This window comes from Narcine bancroftii, chromosome 5, assembly GCF_036971445.1.
Source record: "Narcine bancroftii isolate sNarBan1 chromosome 5, sNarBan1.hap1, whole genome shotgun sequence".
Lineage (NCBI taxonomy): Eukaryota > Metazoa > Chordata > Chondrichthyes > Torpediniformes > Narcinidae > Narcine > Narcine bancroftii.
Window position 1 is genome coordinate 98,578,520 of NC_091473.1, and position 23,377 is coordinate 98,601,896.

Genomic DNA, 23,377 nt, shown 5'->3' on the forward strand with positions numbered 1-23,377 from the left:
TCCCTGCAGCACACTCATGGCCCCAGCTGATTATTTCTTGTTCTTCTTTATTTGGGCATAGAGAGGCTCTACTGCCTGTGGACAGACAGACACGCATTAAAGACCAAAGCATTTTGATCATTGTACTGTACGTGCACATAAGTCTCTTTCTCCCTTATAAACTATAAAAAGGTCACAAATAGCTGGAGGGAGTTGGATAGTGGTTTTCAACCTTTTCTTTCCACTTGCATACCACCTTAAGTAATCCCTTACTATGGCATAGGATACCACTGGTGCTCTGTGGTTAGTAAGGGATTACTTAAGGTGGTATGTGAATGAAAAAAATAGTTGGGAACCACTGGACTAGCCTGGAAGCTTGAACACTTTTTTAAAAATAACAATCTGCCCAATTTTCATTCTATTGAAATCAATTTAATGAAAATTAGACAAGAACGATAAAATTCGTGTGAACTGATTAATGATAGGGCAATAAAGTCAATCTAGCTCATTGAAATCTTTGGTTAAAAGTACCTTAAATTTATGGTATTAATGCATTTTTATTATCCAACTCTGCAGTAATGAGCTACATCATCGTCCTGGAATTTAATGACCTCCTCTCCCACTGCTCCTATTCATGTGGATTTTCTTTCCTACGCTAATCAAACTGTCTCTTATTCTCTCCTGATGTTCTATCTCAATTACCTATTTAACCCAGGTTCAGTTTCTCTGCCCAATTTAGCTCAATGATTTGCCCTGAGAGTCATTCTAACCTACTACCCCAAGTGAGGACTCACTGCCACCTGATGCGTTGCGTTTCTGCTCAGTTTCTTCATTTTTCTGAATCACTGCCAATCTTTGTAGAATTGGACTAATTTGATTTTGGTTGGCTTCACTGGCTGTAAATCTTCGCAAACCACTGGTTTCAACTTTTGAATTTCCACTTGGGAATGTTAATTCCTTTTTTTTCCCCCAAAGACTTCATAACTAGTGCAGTCTACAGCTTAACAAGCAACAGAATGTGTGATCATAGTACATCCTCAGCAGGCTTACAGAACATGACATCTGAAATGAACACAGTATGAATCCTGATACAGTACACACATTCCATTGGCGCAGGCTCATGCAGTTATGAAGACTGATGAATCAAGCCATGTTCAAACAAAAAGTACACACAAAGGATGATAATACAACCAAAACAAACCACAATCCATGGGTCGCAGTGATCAGCAGCAGTGAGATGCGTGCACACCTAGAAAAGAGAAAAGAGATACCTACCCCAACCTCTGCTATCTAGCTACCGACCTGTGGGGTGAAAGAATCACCAAGGGAGTCAGCGAAAGCATCAGTGCTTGAAGGTGCTTCAGTACTATCATGCTGTGAAATAAGAAAGGAAATCTCAATAGTAATGTCTCAATAGTACTGAAAAAATTACATCAATGCCAACACTTGGCAAGATTACTGGAATTCAAATGATAAAATGTTCATTTCCTCATCTTTTTTTTTATCGTTTGCCTGATAATTTCAACAATATATCCTGTCTACTGGTACTATTGTATAAAACCCATCAATTAATTATTTGCCTTCCTACAGCATCAGACTCCACTAAGTATCTAAAGCGGTTGATCTGTTGGCTTATTTCAGTGCTCTTTGTAGTGTTTTGTGAATATTTGTTACCCATAATACAATAATGATTACAGTTCTAAAGTACTCCACTGGATGAAAATAGATTTTATAACCTCTTTCCTCTAACTGTATCTATCGCCACTCATTTCTTTTGTAAAAGTGGCAGTCCCCATAAGCCTCAATTTCTCAATCTTTCAGTCTGTTGCCATCTCAAATCTATCTAAAGATCTGTCTTGCACTGCACTTGGGGGCAGAGGATTTGAGAGATTCACTATCGTCTGGGAGAAGAAATTTCTTTGTGCCTCAGCGATCCCTTATTTTGTAGCAATGTCTTCTTTGTGACTCCCACTTGTGAAAACATTTCAACATCTACCCTGTCAAGTCCCCTTAGGATCTTAAATGTATAAATGAAGTTACCCCTCATTCTTCTAAACTCTGAAGAACCAACCTAAACCAAACTGTTTAGTGTCTCTTGATAGGACAACTCCCTTATCCCAGGCATTAGCCAAGTGAATCTCCTCTGAATCACCTCCAATATATATATTTTTTTAGAGAAAGGGACCAAAACTGTATAGAGAACAGCACTTCAGATGTGTCCTCCCCAACACCCTGGAAACAAAGCCTCTCTATTTTGATGTTCTGCCATGCTGATTGGTTTCTTAATTACTTGATGGACCTCTTTGCTAACTTCTTGTCATTCATGCATTAGAACACCCAGATCCCTCAGAACTTCAGATATGTTCATTCTCTGTCCATTCAGATAATAATCTAAATTTTGAGGGGAGTGCCAAATTGGGAAAGGAGAAGAAAAGCCCAATTGTTCGGCACCAGCAAAAATAAATCTTCATGTTGCCGTTAGTGTGTTTCATGTCTTCCTCCTCAGGTGCTTCACGACTTTGGCTAGTTTTGCTCTTACTCATCCACAATTTTTCCCTTTATAGTCATTCTATGTACCATTACTTTCTGTCCATAAACTATGGTGATAAGATATGCTTTAAAGTGGCAACTAAGCACTATTGTCAGTGATCAAATGATACCTTCATTTGTAAGATACACAATCAAATCCACTGATGAATGGCAGGATGCTATAGTTGGTCCAATATCAGCTAGGTAACAGGAACTCTTTGAAGAGAGTCAAAGAAATGCTCACAGTAGTACAAATTAAGAATCACCCACAGGGAGAAAACAAGGATGCTGTGTTGGTAAAGAAAATACTACCTTGTAGTAGGTTAGAGAGGGGTTGACATTGCAATTGACTGATATCTGACCTGGGCATTGCTTACATGGGGCATTTAAATGTTATATTGACCTTTTCCCTAGGACTAATGGATATAAATTCAACACAACCAAATAGCTTAATACTCACAGCCACTTGCACCCTGCTGCTGGTCAGGTTATCTGACTCAGCCTCCACTTGATCATCAGGTGCAGTTCCGTCGGCGTACAAGGTAGGTGACTTTGATGATATATTCTGGTGGCAGCATGAAGTGGGAGGGGTCTGAAGGGGGGATGTCGCAGGTGTGCTCTGCCGAGGAGATGCACCAGGTGTGTGGTGGTGTGGCGATTCAGCAGGTGTGTGCTGATGTGGAGATGAGGTTGGAGCTGGGAGGCAAAGATAATTTAAAATAAGAAAAATATTGAATGATAATAAATGATTATTACAAATGAAGAAAATTGATTTTGTTCAAACTTAAAATTTCAAAATGTCTCAAAACTCTGTTTCTTGTCAAAGATGCCCAATGATTAATAAACTAACATGCCACAGATATACTTCTATGTTGTAAGCAAAACATGAAAGTCTGCAGACACTGTGGTTGAGTAAAAACACAATGCTTGAGAAACTCAACTGGTCAAACAGTATACTTTATATGGCAAAGATAAAGATACATAACCATCATTTCAGGCTTGAGCCTTTCATCAAGGAATGGAAAATTGTTTGCAGGCATCTGAACAAAATGGTAGGGGGAGGGGCAGGGGAGGAGCACAGTCCCAAAGGCAGATGCTAATAGGTGGATAAGGGAGGGAGGCACTGCAGAATGCAGAGGGTGAAGGAATGGCTCTGGAAATAGAGAGGGAAGAGGGTGGAGAGCTAAGGGAAAAGGGAAGGGAGGGAGAATGGAGAGCAGGTTAGCAGAAATCAGAGAAATGGATGTTAATGCCATATGGTTGGAGAGTGCCCAGGTGGAAAATCAAGTATTGTTCCTCCAATTTATGGATAGTCTTGGTGGGATAGTACATGAGGCAATGGACAGACATGTGAGTATGGGCAAGGGATGCAGAATTGGCCACTGGGAGGTTCCTGTCACTGATGCGGACAGATCCAAGGTGCTCAGTGAAGTGATCTCCTAGTCTGCACCCAGTCTCTCCGACGTAGAGAGGACTAAAAAGAGAGCACTAGGTGCAGTAGATCCACTCCCCTGGATACACATGAAAGGCTGCTTCACTTGGAAGGCCTGTTTGGGGACCCAAATAGTGGTGAGGGAGGAGGTGTGGGTGCAAGTGCGTCACTTTCTGCAGCCACAGGGGAAGGTGCCGGGGTGGGGTGGGGGGGGGGGGTGGGTGGAGAAATTGGTGGGAAAGGATGAGTGGATAAGGGAGTCATGGACAGAGTGGTTCCTGTGGAAGGAGAAGAGAGGGAAGAGAGGAGAAGATGTGTCTCATAGTGGGATCATGCTGTAGGTTGTGGAAATTATGGAGAATAATGGAAGATGTGGAGACTAGTGTGAATTCTATGTTCTCTTCCTCTTGTATACAAACGATGATGGTGAGGTAAATAATTACTCTTCTATCCAATCTTTCTCTACAATTGTATTTTTTTATAGTAACATTCCATCCAAAACCGTGTTGGTGTCTGTGGAAGCCAAAATCCATTCAGATATGGAAAGTAAAATCTGGAAATTCATCTGTTTCAGCTTGCAATCAAAACCAAACCATTAGATCATTTTGGCCCCAACTTCAACCAGATCCCAAAGAAGTATAAAACACCGTAGCACAGAAATAGGCTCCTTTGGCCCTTCTAGTCTGTGCTGAACCATTTTTTTTGCTAAGTCCCAATGACTGAACTCAGTCCATAGCCCTCCATACATCTCTCATCCATGTACCTGTCCAAATTCTTCTTAAATGTTAAAATTGAGCCTGCATTCACCACCTCAGGTGGCAGCTCATTCCACATTCCCACCACTCACTGTGTGAAGAAGTTCCCTCTAAACTTTTCCCTTTTCACTCTTAACCCTTGTCCTATGATATGTATCTCACCTACATTCAGTCAAAAAAGCCTACTTGCATTTACTCCTTCTATACACCTCATGATTTTAAATACCTCTATCAAATCTCCCCTCATTCTTCTTGGCTCCAGGGAATAAAGTCCTAACCTGTTTAACCTCCCTCTGTAATTCATTTTCTGGGCAACATCCTAGTAAATCTTCTCTGCATTATTTCTATCTTATTGATAACTTTCCTGTAGTTAGGTGACCAAAACTCCACACAATACTCCAAATATGACCTCCCCAATGTCTTACTTATACAACTTTATCGTAACATCCCAGCTCCTATACTCAATACTTTGATTTATGAAGTCCAATATGCTAAAAGTTTTCTTTACAACCCTATCCACCTATGGCACCACTTTTGTTCTACTGCTCTCCTCAGTGCCCTACCATTTACCATGTATGTCCTTTCTTAGTTTGTCCTTCCAAAATGTCACACCTCACACCTGTCTGCAATAAATTCCATCTGGCATTTTTCAGCTCATTTTTCCAATTGGTCCAAATCCCTCTCCAACCTTTGAAATTCTTCCTCACTGTCTACCCCACCTCCAATCTTCATGTCATCTGCAAGTTTGCTGATCCATTTTACCACATTATCATCCAGATCATTGATATAGATGACAAGTAACAATGGTCCCAGCAACAATCCCTGAGGCACACCACTATCTTTCTACTGTTCCTGCTCTCAATTTGTCTTGTTAATTGGCTGAAAGATAGATGGGAACATAGATTTGAGGTTACAGTCAGAACAGCATACTTTATTAAATGGAGGAACAGGCCTGCGTAGCCTATTTCTGTTCCTAATTTGCATGTTTGCATTTAAAGCATTAATTTGGTCAGCATTAAGAGACAAAACTGAAGACTTTCTGTAAGTCTACAAAATCCTCAAAGACTATTTATGTAGACTTTCATTCTTCATGCTCCATTCTATCACTTAGAATTTCTTACCTGCTCATCTTCTCTTCCTCTGACACCTGTTCACTTTTAAAAATAACGAATCTTGTCTCTCGACCACATCCACATCAATAATAATTCTATTTATTTGAACTTGTTGAAGTTCTATATTTTATGCCCTGGTCCTTCCTGTGCATTTTTTTGATTTATAAAACACATGATTTTCTATTGTAACAGAATTTAGAAAGAATACTCTTTCAGAAATCAGAACGTATCACTATTTTTTATATTATAACTTAACAAAATAAGGGGAACATAGTTGAAGATTAGGGGTAAAAGCATAGAAATGCTGGAGGAACACAGCAGGGGTTGCAGAGTCCATAGGAGGTAAAGATATATAACTGTCATTTCGGGCTTGAGCCCTTTTCACTCTGGTCCTGGTGGCCTACAGGACTGAACATAACTTCAGCATTTCTGTGTTTTACAGTGTCTTCGGACTTCCGTGCTTTACACTTCTTGTTGAATGGTTGGGAGTGCTGTTCAAGTTCCTGATTTTGGTTCCATTTGTCTGATAAGCAAGAGGCTCGGAGAACTCTGATCATCCGAAGTGGAGTTGAAGAGCATGCAGTGTCATCTCTGCATTCGTCAAATGGAGCCGGGCCACTTGCAGAGAAGTGGGTTTTCATTGTTTCTGTGTGATTGAAAGGGTATTTACAAAGGCAGATCTGAGACCAGTGCCTGATTATTTATTTGGCCCCAAAAGATAGTTCTCTGCAAGTCTGTCCTTCTGACTACTCAAGCACTCTAATTTGCCCTGAACAATCTCCATCCTCTACTAGCTACCAAATAATGCCCTGCCAATGCCTCCCATCAATCTGCTGATCAACCCATTTGCTGACATATATCTGCTGACCACTTGTGCCCACCCTGATCCCCATTAGCTTGCCTTACAGAGAAATTTCCTTGGTTTCACCAATTGCCTTCCACCTTCTCTGCTACTTAGACCAACTCGTTTCTCTGCTTCTCCATTCTGATAAGGGGTCCTATCCTTGAAAGGTTTACGATTCCTCGTTCTGCAGGTGCTTTCTGACCTGTTGAGCTTTTCCAGCATTTTCTATATTTGGATTGGTGGGATCAGATTATATTCTCAGATGAAAACTAATTCATTTTTTTTTGATTCAGCTATATTAGGAGGTATTGACAGAATATACTGGAAAGTAACAGTCACCTGAAGAACCATGCCCATGTAAGAGGAACTCAAGAGTGACAGAGATCTGTGAAACCATTCTCCTGGACAATGATGAAAAGTCTGGGCATGGTGGCTCAAAGGACTTGTTTCTGATCTGTTTAATTCTGCAAGTACTGCAGAGTGCAGGTGGAACCATGTTCCCAATAACAGGTATTTGAGAGTGACAGGAATTTATGGAGCCATCCCCCACTGCAAAGCACTGGAGAGTGACAAAGGTCTGTGGATCTATGCTCGGAAACAAATTACGTGAGAGTGACGAAGACTTATATAGCACTGCCACAGTGTAAGACACTGATCAGTGTCAGGGGGCTGTAGAAGCAGGCTAAGACCCAGAAGGTGTCAATGGAATATTGAGTTCATATTCAGAACTGGAGATGCTCTCTCGTACAATGTTACAGTGATGAAGATCTGTTTAGTTAGTGGAGAGTGACAAATTGTTGACGAGCTCTTCCCCAAAACAAAATGTGGGACAGTTGTAGAACCATGCAAATAAAACCTGAGTGTGACTACTGTGTCCCAGTAGAAATAAGGAAACAAATGAGAAGAAAAAGAGTTTTTACAAGTTCACTTGCAGTTAAAAGAGAAAGTAGTAATAATTAATAAACTTACGTGAATTGTTAGATGACGGTGTGGAGTTGGAAGTTGCTGGGGTAAGATTTAACTGAGAAATATCAAAGTCATCTGTATCATCTATCTCCTGGGCCAATCCCACTTTGTTAAAGTAGCTTGTGAAGGCATCTGAGGTGCAGGAGAGAGGTGATTGCTCATTTTTTCTCAATGGAACTGCTGGGGGTTTGGCCATCTGGAACTCCTTAAACATCTCCTTGCCCATTTTCTGTTTTAATTTCTCTTCTTGATGGCTGGCACTGGCGGGTTGACCTGCTGATAAGGCTGCTTTGAACATGGCAGTTTGTAGTGGCATTGGAGTTTGTGCTGACATGAAGACAGTGGGTTGAAATGGACTTCCAACAGGGGCCCACTGCTGCTGAACAGCAAACAAGGTTGGTTGGCCCCATGCCGCAGGCTGGACACCAGCTATCAAAGGGTTGAGGATATTCTGGGCACCTGATTGCTGTGCCCAGACTGCAGGTGGCACTGCTCCCATTGTAACATATCCTGGCAAAAGAGTAGAGAAACATTAGCGGTGTTCGACTGACTATTTACCCTTACTTGTTACGTCGTGTTAAATAAAGCAATCAGTCATTCACCTGCAGTTTAATATCTTGGACTTTCACCTGCACCTTAAGATAAGACAGGGACTTTGAAAGTTTTTCAGTGAAGAGGGAAGAAGTCACTATTTCATTCTTAATTGTACAAGGTCACCAAAAGAAATGGACTTAAGGCATTGAACAGACCTTCCTCTAATCCAGCAGAATCGAGATGACCGCTGCTTAGCTGAGGTTTGGTTTACCTGTGGGGACAGCAGCAGTATTGAATGGAACAGATCCAAACAAATCAGGTCTCCCAGGTGGCTGAGCAGTTAGAACTCCAGAGGCAAATGTATCAGATCCAAGGGCATTAGCTGGCGAGGCTGGGGTCTGGATAAGATACAAAAGATGCAGACTTAGTAAATCTGGTAATTAGATGCAATAGAAATGATTCAGAGCCTGTGGAGCACAAGTTTTTAAACCAAAGAAATAATCCAACCTTTTGATGTCGTCTACTTTTCAATAGCTTTAAGAGCTTCATGAATGATGGTTGCAGAAAGATTACAAAAGTCATCTTATCATTGTTACAGATATTTTTTCCATACGCCTAGAATTAAGTCTATTATAAGTGGAAAGTGCATTGTGGGATTTCAAGCCTTAAATATTTCCATTCAGTTCGTCTTAAAGTTGATTTGCAGGTTCATAGCAATGACCTACTTACTGTCAGCTTTGCTGCTGTATCCCATCAAATAAATGGAAATGCTTGATATTTTCTCTCCACATGTTAAAGTTGCATGAAAATGACAACAGCATTTCAAAGCTAGAACATTGCATCAAGAGCCTTGAGCATTACAATGAACCATCAACAGTAAGGATTCTCAAAAGCAAAATTAATGCAGCCATTAATAATGGAATTTATTAGCAGTTTCTGTAAATATGATTCTGGGATACAGGGAGATTTGACAGGTTTACAGTCATCTTAGTAACTAAGAATTTGCTGGAAATATTTGAAGCAGTATTAGCCACCATTTACATAACAGTGACCTTGGATATTGGATTATTCAGTGTCCTTTCTTTAATTTGTTTCCTCTACAGACAATTGTTGCCATGAAAATCTGAATAATATTAACAAATATTAAAATTGATGGCACCTACCCCAGGAGATGTGATATCAGGGGGTGTAGACATATCACCAAAGAGGTCCAATTGACTAATTGTCTGCAAAAGTCACACCAGCAGAGTTAATGAGACATCTGAGACAGAATTAACATTGTTGTAAGTATTGAACTGTATTTTATTGGTATAACTTTTGGGAGAAGAATCAGGTCAGTACCCCAAAAAGATCAAAGACAATGTGATCATTTAAAAGGCAAAAGAATGATCTGATCGCATCAGAAATTGTAAAAATATTTTCATTTAGTCACTGTTCCTCCAGGCCACCTAATCGGGTACATTAAACGAGAAAAAAAGGAACTTTTCCTTCATGGTGGATGAATAGTTTGGGGTGCCTTGCAGAAATTGCTACAAATATGTTGCTGACTGTAAAATTGAGCTGAAATGTTAGAGGGATATTTATGAGGAACCAACTCCTTCAAGTTAAAGAGCCAATCATAAGAATGAAGAATTCCAAAAGTTATCTTCCTGACAAACTTTTTCAGTACCAAGAATGCATTCTATGAATACTTGTTACTTCACACAAGCAGGCCAGCCCTGAGTTAAACAAGGAGTCTGCAGATGCTGGAGAACTGGAACAAAACACAGACATGCTGGAGGAACTCAGCATTTCATTCTTCTTTGCATTCCCACACTGACCTGTATGTTCATGGCCTCATCCATTGCTAGGGAGAGTTCAAAGCAAACTTAAATATCACATCACATTCCACCTGCATAGCTTACAATCACAATATCACAAGATATAGGAGCAGAAGTAGGCCATTGGCTCAGCCAGGCTAATCAGCAGCTGATCCATCCTCCCATTCAGTCCCACTCCCCGGTTTTCTACCCATAACTCTTGATGCCCTGACATTAAATACCTGTCAATCTCTGCCTTAAATACACCAATTATCAACTTCCACAGACTCATCATCCTCTGTCTAAAGAAATATTTCTGTGCCTTTGATGCTCTTTTATCCTGAAGTTATACCCTCTTGTTCTAGAATCCCCTACCATCCTTGCCACATCTACTCTGTCCAGGCCTTTCAGCATTTGAAATACTTCTATGAGATCCCCCCCACCGCCACCCCCTCACCTTTCTGTACTCCAATGAGTGCAGACCAAGAGCCGACAATTGTTCCTCATCTACTAACCCTTTCATTCCCGGTATCATTCTCATAAATCTTCTCTGAACTCTCTCCAACGCCAGAATATCTTTACTCAAATAAGGTGCCCTAAACTGTACACAGTACTCCAAATGAGGCCTCACCAGTGCTTTATAGGGTCTCAACGTTACATCCCTGCTCTTGTATGCTCTCTCTCTGAAAATGAATGCCAACATTGCATTGGCCTTCTTCACCACTGACTCAATCTGCAGGTTAACTTTTAGGGTATCCTGCACGAGGACTCCCAAGTCCCTTTGCATCTTAGAACTTTGAATGTTATCCCCATCTGAATAATAGTCTGCCTGTCTGTTTCTTCTACCAAAGTGCATGACTACACTTTCCAACATTTTATTTCATCTGCCACCTCTTTTCCATTCTCCTAATCTATCCAAGTCTCTCTGCAGCTTTTCAGTATTCTCAGCACTTATCACCAATTTTACTTTCATGTGCCATAAAGCCATCTATTTCATCATCCAAATAATTTACAAGTATTGTAAAAAGAAACGGCCCAAACACCAACCTCTGCAGAACTTCACTGGTAACCAGTAGCTAACCAGAATCTTTGGCTTGGCTTCGCGGACGAAGATTTATGGAGGGGGTAAAAGTCCACATCAGCTGCAGGCTCGTTTGTGGCTGACAAGTCCGATGCGGGACAGGCAGACACGGTTGCAGCGGCTGCAGGGGAAAATTGGTTGGTTGGGGTTGGGTGTTGGGTTTTTCCTCCTTTGCCTTTTGTCAGTGAGGTGGGCTCTGCGGTCTTCTTCAAAGGAGGTTACTGCCCGCCAAACTGTGAGGTGCCAAGATGCACGGTTTGAGGCGATATCAGCCCACTGGCGGTGGTCAATGTGGCAGGCACCAAGAGATTTCTTTAGGCAGTCCTTGTACCTTTTCTTTGGTGCACCTCTGTCACGGTGGCCAGTGGAGAGCTCGCCATATAACACGATCTTGGGAAGGCGATGGTCCTCCATTCTGGAGACGTGACCCATCCAGCGCAGCTGGATCTTCAGCAGCGTGGACTCGATGCTGTCGACCTCTGCCATCTCGAGTACTTCGACGTTAGGGATGAAAGCGCTCCAATGGATGTTGAGGATGGAGCGGAGACAACGCTGGTGGAAGCGTTCTAGGAGCCGTAGGTGATGCCGGTAGACGACCCATGATTTGGAGCCGAACAGGAGTGTGGGTATGACAACGGCTCTGTATACGCTTATCTTTGTGAGGTTTTTCAGTTGGTTGTTTTTCCAGACTCTTTTGTGTAGTCTTCCAAAGGCGCTATTTGCCTTGGCGAGTCTGTTGTCTATCTCATTGTCGATCCTTGCATCTGATGAAATGGTGCAGCCGAGATAGGTAAACTGGTTGACCGATTTGAGTTTTGTGTGCCCGATGGAGATGTGGGGGGGCTGGTAGTCATGGTGGGGAGCTGGCTGATGGAGGACCTCAGATTTCTTCAGGCTGACTTCCAGGCCAAACATTTTGGCAGTTTCCGCAAAGCAGGACGTCAAGCGCTGAAGAGCTGGCTCTGAATGGGCAACTAAAGCGGCATCGTCTGCAAAGAGTAGTTCACGGACAAGTTTCTCTTGTGTCTTGGTGTGAGCCTGCAGGCGCCTCAGATTGAAGAGACTGCCATCCGTGCGGTACCGGATGTAAACAGCGTCTTCATTGTTGGGGTCTTTCATGGCTTGGTTCAGCATCATGCTGAAGAAGATTGAAAATAGGGTTGGTGCGAGAACACAGCCTTGCTTCACGCCAGAATAGGATCACTTTATTCTGACTCTTTGTTTCCTGGCGAACAGCCAATACTCGGGTATCCTTCCAGTAATTCCATGGGCTCTCATCTTGTTTAGAAACCTTAAGTGTGGCACTTTGTCGAACGTCTTTTGAAAGTCCAACAACACAACATCCACAGTGTTCTACTGTTCCCATTTGTCCTCTATCTGTTTCCATTTATCTAATCCATTCCAGTACTCACTTTTCATTTATTCCCTCCCCCTAACTCCATTGGTCTGCACCCCTACTCTCCTGACTGTCTACCCACTCCACCTCTTCCACTTTCATCTGTCCTCTATCCTAATTACCTCTTAGCTTGACCCTCATCCTTCCCTTTTTTTCATGCTTCTCTTCTTCCTACATTAATTACAAAAAAGGTCTTACGCCAAAATGTTGACTGTCTATTACTTCCTGTGGATGATATCTGACCCATGAGTCCCTCCATCTTCTCATTGTTTGTCCTTGCCGTATGTCCAATGTGGGGCAATCATGGATGGTTAATAAATGCAAATTTGCTAATAATGTATCCTTTCAATTGATATAATGTTGCGACCCGCGCGCAGAGATATGAACCGGCCTGCAAAATGGCTGACAAATACGGCGACTGTGCAGACCTGGGGGTGACACTGGCCGTTGTCCTAGGTGACCTCCACATGGTGTGAAGGCGGTGAACTCTGGCATGAATGCCAGCCAATCCAAGGTCGGCACTCCAATGACACGGGGGCCTGACATCAGCACCAGGGGCACATACAAGCAGAGCTGCTGGTGTAATAAATCAATATTTGACTTCAACTCCTCATATGTGTGTCTTCCTTCCACACTCATCATAGTCCATACGCTACATTAGTGACCCTGACAGGTCCAACTGTCAGTTGGACCCGAATATGACGGATTAAGTGGAGCCAGCGAACATCCACACGGTCTCTCTCAGGCACCCAATGTTCTGGGTGTTGCAGCCACATGTGTGGTTCGAGCAGGCCGAGGCTCAGTTCCAGCTTCGCCACATCGCCGTCAACGAAACCCGCTACTTCTACCTCATGAGCACCCTCAATCAGGACACAGTAGCAAGGATCGTAGATTTCCTATGGCAGCCTCCAGAGCAAGGCAAATACATGGCCCTCAAAGAGCTACTAACCCGCACTTTCAGGCTTTCCCAGCATGAGCGTGCCACCCGATTGCTGCATATGGACAGATTGGGGGACAGGGCCCTGTCCGCCCTAATGAGCAAGATGCTCATGTTAACCAAGGGCCACAAGCCTTGCCTGCTCTTCGAGCAGATCTTTCTGAAGCAGTTGCCTGAGGATATATGGCTCTTACTCTCAGACGAGGACATCAGTGACCCTTGGAGGGTTGAGGTCCAGGCGGACATGGTCTGAGAGCAAAGATGGGCACATATGCTGTCGTAGGCCACATCAGCAAGCCCCATAAATAACCCCTGGTGAGATTAAGGCCAGCAGAAAGGCAAGTGAATGCCCTGGGACAGCTATGCTGCTACCATCAGCAATGAGGAGCGGAGGCCCATCGATGCTGCCCATCCTGGAGATTTTCGGGAAATGCCCTGGCCAACCGTTTTTGATGGCTGCGGCGGTTGGCCTATGTGATAGCCTCCTCCACATCTGGGACTCACTGTTGGGCAGGCATTTCCTGGTCGACACTGGCGCTGAGATAAGCATAAGCGTCCTACCCCTTGCAGCCTTCGACATCCGCATCAGCAAGTAGGGCCCAACATTGAGGGCAGCTTGCATTTGAATGTTCAGGACCTGCACCATCCCCCTTCGTTTCGGCAACAGCCACTTTATTTGGATCTTTACCCTGACGGCAGTGGTGCAACCGCTCCTGGGGGCCGACATCCTTCATGCCCACTTTTTACTGGTCGGCCTCAAGGGACGGCACTTGGTGCATGCTAAAACCTTTCAGATTCTGCCTCTGGGGGAAGCCAAGCTACCTGGATTTTATAACACTCTCAGACAATAATTTCGCCCACATCCTGGAGTAGTTCCCCTTGATAGTGGTGTCACAGTTCTCTGCAGCTGAGCCAAAGCATGGGGTAAGGCACCACATACTGACTAAGGGCCCCCTACTCCATGTCAGGGCACATTGATTCCCTCCCGAGAAGTTCAGCCTGGCAAAGGAACTGTTAAAAAAGATGGAGGAGCTGGAGATTGTGTGATACTCTGACAGTCCCTGGGCCTCTCACCTCCACATGGTGCCCAAATCAGCAGGTGACTACCGCCACCTCATTGAGGCCACCACACCCAACAGACATCCCGTGCCCCACATCCAAGACTTTGCCGTCAACCTGCACTGGGCACGGATGTTCTCCAAGGTGGACCTCATCTGGGGTTACCACCAAATCCCATTCACACCCAGGACATCCCCAAGACTGCAATCATAAACCCCTTTGGTTTGTTTGAATTTTGGTCCAAAGAATGCAGCACAAACTTTCGAACGGTTGATGGACGCAGTGGGCCGGGACCTTCCATTCGTGTTCATCTATTTAGACAATATCTTCATCACCAGCTGCATTGCAAAGACCTCACCACCTGAAACAACTGTGTACCCAGCTAAGTGAGTTTGGGCTGACCTTTAACTCTGCTACGATCCAGTTCGGTCCAGATATCATCAACTTCCTGGGGCACAGGATTAATAGACACGGGGCCACCATCCCTTCCCGAGAAGGTTGAGGCAGTCTAGCACTTTGCTAAGCCACGCATGATGAAAGGACTGTAGGAGTTCACTGGTATGATAAACTTTTACCACAGGTTCATACCGGCAGTGGCACGCATCATGTGCCCCCTCTTTGCACTGATGACCAGCAAAGCAAAGACATTACTTGGGATGAGGAATCCTCCAGGGTGTTCCAGAGTGCCAAAGACATATTGGCCAATGCTACCCTCCTGGCAGCTCCACCCCATCATCCCGGCTGCATGGAGGCACCACGTGTTTGAGGCCATTCACAACCTGGAGCACCCTGTCATCTGTGCCATGGTCAAAAAGGTGGCCAACAGGTTTGTCTGGCATGGCCTCCATAAACAGGTCAGCCAGTGGGCCAAGACCTGCACAAACTGTCAGTCCTCCAAAGTGCAGGTTCACCCAGAGCACCCACACAGACCTTTGAGCTTGCATGGCACAGGTTCTGACGTGCACATTGACTTAGTAGGGCCATATTGATTTCCTGTGGGGTAAGGTACCACTTGTCATGGTGGACTGCTCCACGAGGTAGCTGGAGGTGGTCCCATTGTGTGATACCACTACAGAAACATGTGCCAGGGCACTCGTTGACACATGGGTGTCCCGATTCGGGGTCCCGGAGCATCTCACTTTGGACAGGGAGCCACAATTCACCTCTGGACTCTCTGTGGTGTTCAGTAAATTTCTAGGGACCCATCTCCACCAGTCTATGCTGTATCACCTGCAGGCCAATGGGTTGGTGGAGCACTTCCACAGGCACCTCAAGGTAGCCTTGATGGCCCGGATCAATGGTCCCAATTGGGTGGATGAACTTTCTTATGTCCTACTGGGAATCCGCATCGCGCCGAAGGAGGACTTCAATGTCTCAGCAGTGGAGATGGTCTACTGCATCCCTTTAATCATCCACAGGAAGTTCCTGGCCCTGATAAATGTTCAGAAGACCTTGAAAGCTTGTGGTGGAAGTTGGGGTCCTGGGTCCCACAGCAACCACCAACTGCATGGCCAGCATAACATCCCGAAGGACCTAACGACTTGCTGGTAGGTGTTTGTGAGAAGGGACACACACAGATCACGATTACAACGACCCTATGAGGGGCCCTACAAGGTCATTAGAGACAGTGGTTCCACCTTTATCCTCGACATCGGTGGTAAGGAGGAGACTTTTACCATGGACGGCCTGAAACCAGCATATCTGGATTGTAACAAGCCAGTCTCAACCCTGCCCCCGCAATGCAGGGGCAGGCCACCTAAGGACATGGACAGTGGCCTGGAGGTGGTGGGGGGGGGAGGAGGTGTGTTGTGTAGCGGTCCTTGCATGGAGATGCAAAATAGTCGATGAACGCAGCAACCATGCAGACCTTGGGGTGACACCGGCCATCGTCCCAGATAACCTCTGAAAGACGGGAAGACGGTGATCTCTGGCGGGAATGCCAGCCAACTCAAGGTCGGCACTCAGATGACGTGGGGCCCTGATGTCAGCACCAGGGGCACATATAAGGAGAGCTGTCAGTGCAATAAATAAATGTGTGTGTCTTCCTTCCACTCTCATCGTCTTGTGCATGCTACAATAACATAATTTTTAGTTAAGATGCTTCTCCACAAAATATCCTTCATCAATATCACTTATACAATGGAACCAAACCCATTGCAATCAATTAAAATTTTAAAAAGCCAGCATTTTTGTCAGTATATAATGCAGATGTGTCATCTTAATTTAATGGAAAAGAAGAAATACAAAGGGTCTGGATTCAGTACAAATCTCTGTGTATGGAGCAGGAATTCTTCCAAGATTTTCTCCTTCTTTGGGGGAAATAGGTCAAGTGGATCACCTCTGACCATGCTTCAGCCTCACTGTAGATCAGCCAGTTATAGCAAAAACTCTCTGTGGAAGAGGGGGATCATTCACAGGTCAGTCAAAAATGTGCTACAGTCAGTGACTGTCTCACCAGGGGAAGCTGTCAGGATGATTATTTTGGAAGTATTAAAACAGACATAGAAAAAAATGACAGAAATTCAACAGCACTGCTCCTCCTCTTCAGATTGGAACCATAGAACATTGAAGCACAGAAAGCAGGCCCTTCAGCCCTTCTAGTCTGTATCGAATTATTATTCTGCCTAGACCCAGTCCATAGCCCTCCATACCCCTCCCATCCATTTACCTGTCTAAAATTTTCTTAAATGTGAAAATTGTGCCCGCATTCACCACATTCACCACATCAGCTGGCAGCTCATTCCACACTCCCACTAATCTCTGTGTGAAGAAGTTCCCTTAAAATTCACACTAAAATTTTCCCCTTTCACCCTGAACCCACATCCTCTGGTTTGTATCTCACCTACACTCAGTGCAAAAAGCCTGCTTGAATTTTATCTATAACCTTCATAATTTTGTACCCTTCTATCAAATCTCCCCTCATTCTTCTCACTCTAGAGCACACATGTCAAACTCTGGCCCGCGGGCCAAATTTGGCCCATGATATAATTATATTTGGCCCGCAAGATCATTTCAAAAATGTATTAGAGGTGGCCCGCTGGCCGCCGCGCCAGTATAGCGCATGCACAGTAATACAACAAATCCCAGAATGCATTGGCGTCAGCCCGCTAATCGCCCCCACCTCCTCTGTTTACGTTGCAGGGTCTCACCGTGGACTCTTGTTTTGGGGCCTGACTCTTGTCAGGGGAAGCCAAGGCTGCTTCCCAGCGCACGGAACCGGAGGCCTCGGGCCTGACCTCGCCAGGACCGTTGCCCACTCCCCCTCCCTGCCGCAGGCCGACTCGCGACTCACGGTGACGGGGCCGCTGATCCGCCGAGATGCCGCCCTGCAGCGAGAGCCGATGCCCCCGCACTGTCATTGTCCAACCCGATCGCCCGCAAACCCCCGCCCTCCCGCACACAGCCCTAAGTAAGTATTATGAACTTTAATCTCAGGATAAAACGATCTTCCAATAGTTTCATGTCACAGTGATAAATATATTCCTGGTTAAAAATGGTCCTGCTCCTGGATACAAGCTCATTAGGCATAAAACTTGAAAAGTGTGTAAATCAAAGGATATCAGTACCAATGGAAAAAGGGCATGGCAAATAACCCTGCTAGAGTTCATGCCCATTTGATTGTTTCAGGAATCATGTTATTCTCCCACATTCTCAATAGCCCTCAGATTTTACTATTCGACAGCACACTAGCAACATTTGACAAATCCTCTATAGAGAAATATTATTTATTGAATATTTTATTTCTCATTTGTTAATGCTTCTGGAAAGAGTTTATCCAAAACTATTATTAAACATTTATTTTAATAAGAAAAAGTTTAACATTACATATGTTGAAAGAAGAGAAAACATGCAGATGTTGTTGAAAATTTTCAATAAATATTTAGTTCAGCCCTCGACTTAGTCCAAGTTTTTAATTTTGGCCCTCCGTGAATTTGAGTTTGACACCCTTGCTCTAGAGAATAAAGTCTTAACCCAGTGTTTCTCAAACTTTTTTTTTCCCCACTCACATACCACCTTAAGTAATCACTTACTATCCACAGAACCCCTATGGGATACTATGTCATAGTTTAACAAAAGTCCAACTTTGGCTTCACCAATGTTTTATACAATTTTACCATAACATCCCAACTCCTGTACTCAATACTTTGATTTAAGAAGGCAAATATGCCAAAGGCACTCTTTTATTTCCCTTTCTATCTGTGGTGCTGTAATGGAGGATTAAAACCATGTACCCAGATGCTTTTTGCTTATGTGGAACTGACGACACTGGGTCCACACGCAGGTCACCTTACTTTCAGAACTAGCAGATGTAATTAAACTCAGCCATGGGGACTTATCTGAAGATACACTTTGAAATGGAATTCCACTGTGAGGCCCAGGGAAAGCAGTTGTCAAATGCAACACTCTGAAATTGACGAATTGGTCACAACCTGTCTTGCTCGAGAAGTTTTAATAAGTCTTTGTATCTACGAGATAAACCAGGAAGTTATAACATCCTGGTTCCATAATAATTAATCTTCTAAATTGTAGAATGTAATGTTCAGTTTTGATTTTGACTGACAAATATTAGAAGGAGTAGACACATGATTAATTGTTTTTGGGGTATATAAGTCTGTGGTCCTGCTGCTGAAGTTTAGACTCTCCGAGGGGTGGGAACACCCCTTGTCAAGAAGGAAGAACAGCCAGAGTCCGAGCAACGTCCCGGTCGGGGGAGGTGGAGAAGCTGCTACCAGCGCCCTGACAACCTACTACAAGTGTGCAGTCGTTGCCTCGCTTCGGCAGTTGGGACCAGTCCAAGCGTTGATAAGTATAGTTGGGAAGGGCTTGCATATTGTAATGTGAAATCAGCTTTTGAATTAGTAATAAACATTTGTATAAACTGAACTGCTCTCGGTGTGTGTGTCTATTTTCTTTCGGTAGCTCAAACACTGTGACCAATCTAAATGAACAAAATGAGAGGTATAAGTTTACCCAAGACAGGTGCCACTTCCAAGAAATTATGTATCTGTATTCCGAGCTCTAACGCACTCATCAGTGCTCTACCATTTACTGTGTATATCTAAACTTGGCTTGTCCTTTCACCTCACACCTCACACTTGTCTGCATAAAATTCTATCTGCCATTTTTCAGCCCATTTTTCCAGCTGGTCCAGATCCGTCTGCAAGTTTTGAAAACCTTCCTTGCTGTTCACAACACTTCCAATCTTAATGTCATCTGCAAACAACCTGATCCAATTTCCCACATTATCATCCAGATCATGGATTGAAATGACAAGCAACAATGCTACAACAGCCGCTTGATTTGTTCCAAGTGGTAAGGATGGGTTCATTTAAGTTCTCATGGTAGATCACTGAGAACTCTGTGGATTTATGATTGGGTATGAAGCTCCCCATAGTTGTGAGGGTCTGGAATGAACCCTGGAGGTAATGCAGAAGAAATGCTACCATACACTCCTGATGAAACACTCCCAAGAGCCCTCCCTGTATTCCCACTGAAAAACATGTATCAGTGCCCTCTAATGTACGGTGTTCATGCATCAGCTGGACCCTGGTTGCAGGGCCAGTGGTGCCCTCCTGCAAATTGCACTGGAAGATTGATGCTGGAATGAGTTAAAAGGAAGCTGTGAAGGGGCTCAGAATCAAGAGTGAAACTGTTAGATGTTCAAGCATTCTCATTTTGGGTATATGTGACTGGAAATTAGATGACCTCATAGTGATTTTTTCAGCCCTGTGATTGATAGCTACTTTTACTGGGAGAAGATGATGATTGCATCCATCTCCAGGCGCATTTGCTGATCTGGAATTCAGTGGTGTATCTCCAGTGATCCTAATGTAAATTCCATATTAAGATTCACACGGTGACCTTATTCCTTGTACCTTGTGATCCCCATCATCCACCCCTCCCCAAACCTCCGCTTTTTTAGAACATTGCAAGAACCAGGACTTCAAATGAAAGGTGATGCGGGCAAGGCTATCGGCCACCATCCTGTCGACAGGAAATCCATCGAGAGCAAGCTGGCCAGCTGCATCACGGTGTGGTATGGTTGCTGTAGAGCATTGTATCGGAGGTCAATCCACAGGAGCACAAGAGTGACAGAGAGAATCACTTAGGTCTCTCTCCCTCCCCCCCCACCATCGACATGATCTACTGGGATCCTTGTCTGAAGGGGGCTCGCAACATTATTAAGGACGCCTACCTCTCTGCACACATTCCCGTTAGGAAAGAGGTACAGAAGTATCAGAGTGAGAAACACTAGGTTGAGAAACAGCTTCTTCCCATGGTCAGTGAGACTGATGAATAACTGATGAACTGCTCATACAATCCTCCGAGACTCTATAATTTATTTAACAATATTTATTTATTTTTATATATGCACTGCATTCCAGTCGCTTGTGTGTGTGCTTTGCCTATATGTGTTTGCATGTTTTTACACTGAGGACCAAAATCACTGTTTCATCTGGTCGTATTGATACAATTGTTTAATTATTATAATAATATTATTATTATAATAATAAAGTTGTACTTGAACTTAATAACATCATAATATTATTCCAGTAACATTTTAAGACACCAGATGACCAACGTATTTTAAAGAAAATGCGATAACAAGTTGCTAATTAATTAGTGTACCAATCGTAATGACCTAATTTCCCGAGAATAACATTGACTAATTAAATTAAACAGCCGCACCATTTAAGATGCTCAACTCTTTCAACTATTAGAAAGTCTTAATCCCAGGATCACTACATTTGTCTCCCTCGTTTGTTGAAGTCTGCTTTGTCCATTTGGGAGATTAATCAGGTTATTGACAAGACACTGGCGGAGTAATCCAGGATAAGGACAGAATGATGGCCTTTTTGGAAAAGTAGTTCCTAAATGACAGATTAGTGTCTGTGAATTCACACTGCTCTACGTATTATCATTATCGTTTACTTCTATTTTCTTTCTAATGCACAAATGGCAAAGTGATTGGACAAAAAGGATACGAGTTTGGTGATCTTGAACTTCCCCTCCCACCCAGCCGCACTCCAGCACAATTTACTTCCAGTGATTAAAATATAAGGCAAGATTTCAACCAGAATTTTACTCTGCTTTTATAGTAGTTAACAAAAACTTTCTGCAGTTGTAATTGCAGTAAACCCACCAGATGATGTAGGAGGTGAAGGGGATTGTGTAGTGGGGTGATCATTGATGGGATAGGGGTATCACACAGAGGGCTGCCATTTTATTGCCCGGGACCAATCAAGCAGCAGACCAATCAGGTCGCAGAGTGAGGAAGCTACACCCAGGTCAGGGAGAAGTGTTTAAATCAAAGAGCATTTCATGGGTCTTGGTACATTAACAGCAGAACCATCAAATCGCAGAGTGAAAAATCTATGCCCATGTCGGGGAGAAGTGTTTAAAAGAAGAAGCGTTTTGTTGGCCTCAGTGCATTAGCAGCGGACCAATTATGTTGCAGAGCAAGGAAGCTGCAGAGGAGCAGGAGCAAATAAAAGGAAAGCAAGCACAGAGTGGAGTGGCCATTTTGGGAGTGTCCATTGTGTGAGTGGCTCAGTGTTACTGTGGGAATTTGGTTCATGGAGCTTTGGTGAGCAGAGGATGAGAAGAAGGTGCAGGAGCTGAGGCAAGGTAAGGACAGGTTTTTCTAACTTTTTTCTATTTCATAGATTGTGGGAATGACAGTCAAGAATGTGATTGTTAGGGAAATCAACACTATCCCTGATTATTTCATCTGCAAGAAGTGCATCCAACTGAAGCTCCTGACAAAATGAGTTAGGGAATTGGAGCTGGAGTTGGATGAACTCCGGATCATTCATGAGGCTGAGGGAGTAATAGACAGGAGTTACAGGGACACTATCACACCTAGGAAGCAGGAGGAGGGTGATAATTAGGAGAGGGAAAGGGAACAGGCTGTCTGTGCAGGGTAGTCCTGTAGCCACTTCCCTCAATAACAAGTATACATTTTGGATAATGCTGAGGGGGGAATGACCTACCAGGAACAAACCACGGTGGTCAGGTCTCTAGAATGGACTCTGGTCTTTTGGCTAAGAATGGAAGGGAAATGAAGGCGAGCTGTAGTGATAGAGGATTCCATAGTAAGGGGAACAGAAACGAGGTTCTGTGGAAGAAATCTGAATAATATGTTGCCTCCCTGATGCCAGGGTCCAAAATATCTCAGATCGAGTTCACGGGATTCTCGGAAGGAGGGTTAACAACCAGATGTTGTGGTCCATAAAGGGACCAATGACATGAGTAGGAAGGATGATGAGGTCTTGCAAAGCACGTTTAGGGAGTTAGGCACAGATTGAAGGACAGGACCTCCAGGGTTGTGATTTCAGCATTGTTACCTGTGCTTGTGCTAGTGAGATTAGAAATAAGAGGATAAAGTAGCTAAAAATGCAGTGAAAGAGATAGTGCAGGAGGGAGGGCTTCAGGTTTCTGGATTATTGGGCTCTCTTCCAGGGAAGGTGGGACCTGTTCCGACAGGATGGTTGGCATCTGAACTGGAAGGGGACTAATATCCTTGTGGAAAGGTTTGCTAGTGCTGCTCCACTGGGTTTAAACAAGAATTCCAGGGGGAGGAGAACCAAGGTGCCAGAGCAGATAGAGGAGATAGAGCAAATATGATGCACCATTAGAAGTCGATGGGTTGAATGTGGTGGAAATGTTCTCAGGCACTGCTAATTCAATGCATGGAGTATTAAAGTTGATGCACCATCAATAATCACAAAAGTCTAAAGTTGCGAAACTATCAGGATTTTATTAACTAAAGACTGGAACAACCATCAACTTCATTGAATGATCGAAGCAAAGAGAAAGGGGGAGCATGCAAGGGGCTATGGGTAGGATCCAGCCGGCAGCAGCCAATCATGGCATAACAGAGATTTACCACAGTAGGAAAGGCAGATGAGCTTAGAGCATGGATTGGCACATAGAATTATGACTGTGGCCAT

At 43.9% G+C, this 23,377-nt stretch overlaps 1 protein-coding gene across 1 annotated transcript in view; it reads right to left on the bottom strand.

Moving 5' to 3' along the window:
- Positions 1-1,269: 1,269 nt before the first annotated feature.
- The window catches only part of LOC138763775 (disabled homolog 1-like), a 308,796-nt gene continuing 286,688 nt past the window's right edge, over positions 1,270-23,377 (bottom strand). Inside the window, exons 10-14 of the mRNA XM_069938496.1 lie at positions 9,315-9,377; positions 8,423-8,549; positions 7,621-8,127; positions 2,969-3,204; positions 1,270-1,353 (exon numbers count right to left, since the gene is read on the bottom strand). Coding sequence (XP_069794597.1) covers positions 1,270-1,353; positions 2,969-3,204; positions 7,621-8,127; positions 8,423-8,549; positions 9,315-9,377 — 1,017 coding nt within the window. The remainder of the gene's footprint in view (positions 1,354-2,968; positions 3,205-7,620; positions 8,128-8,422; positions 8,550-9,314; positions 9,378-23,377) is intronic.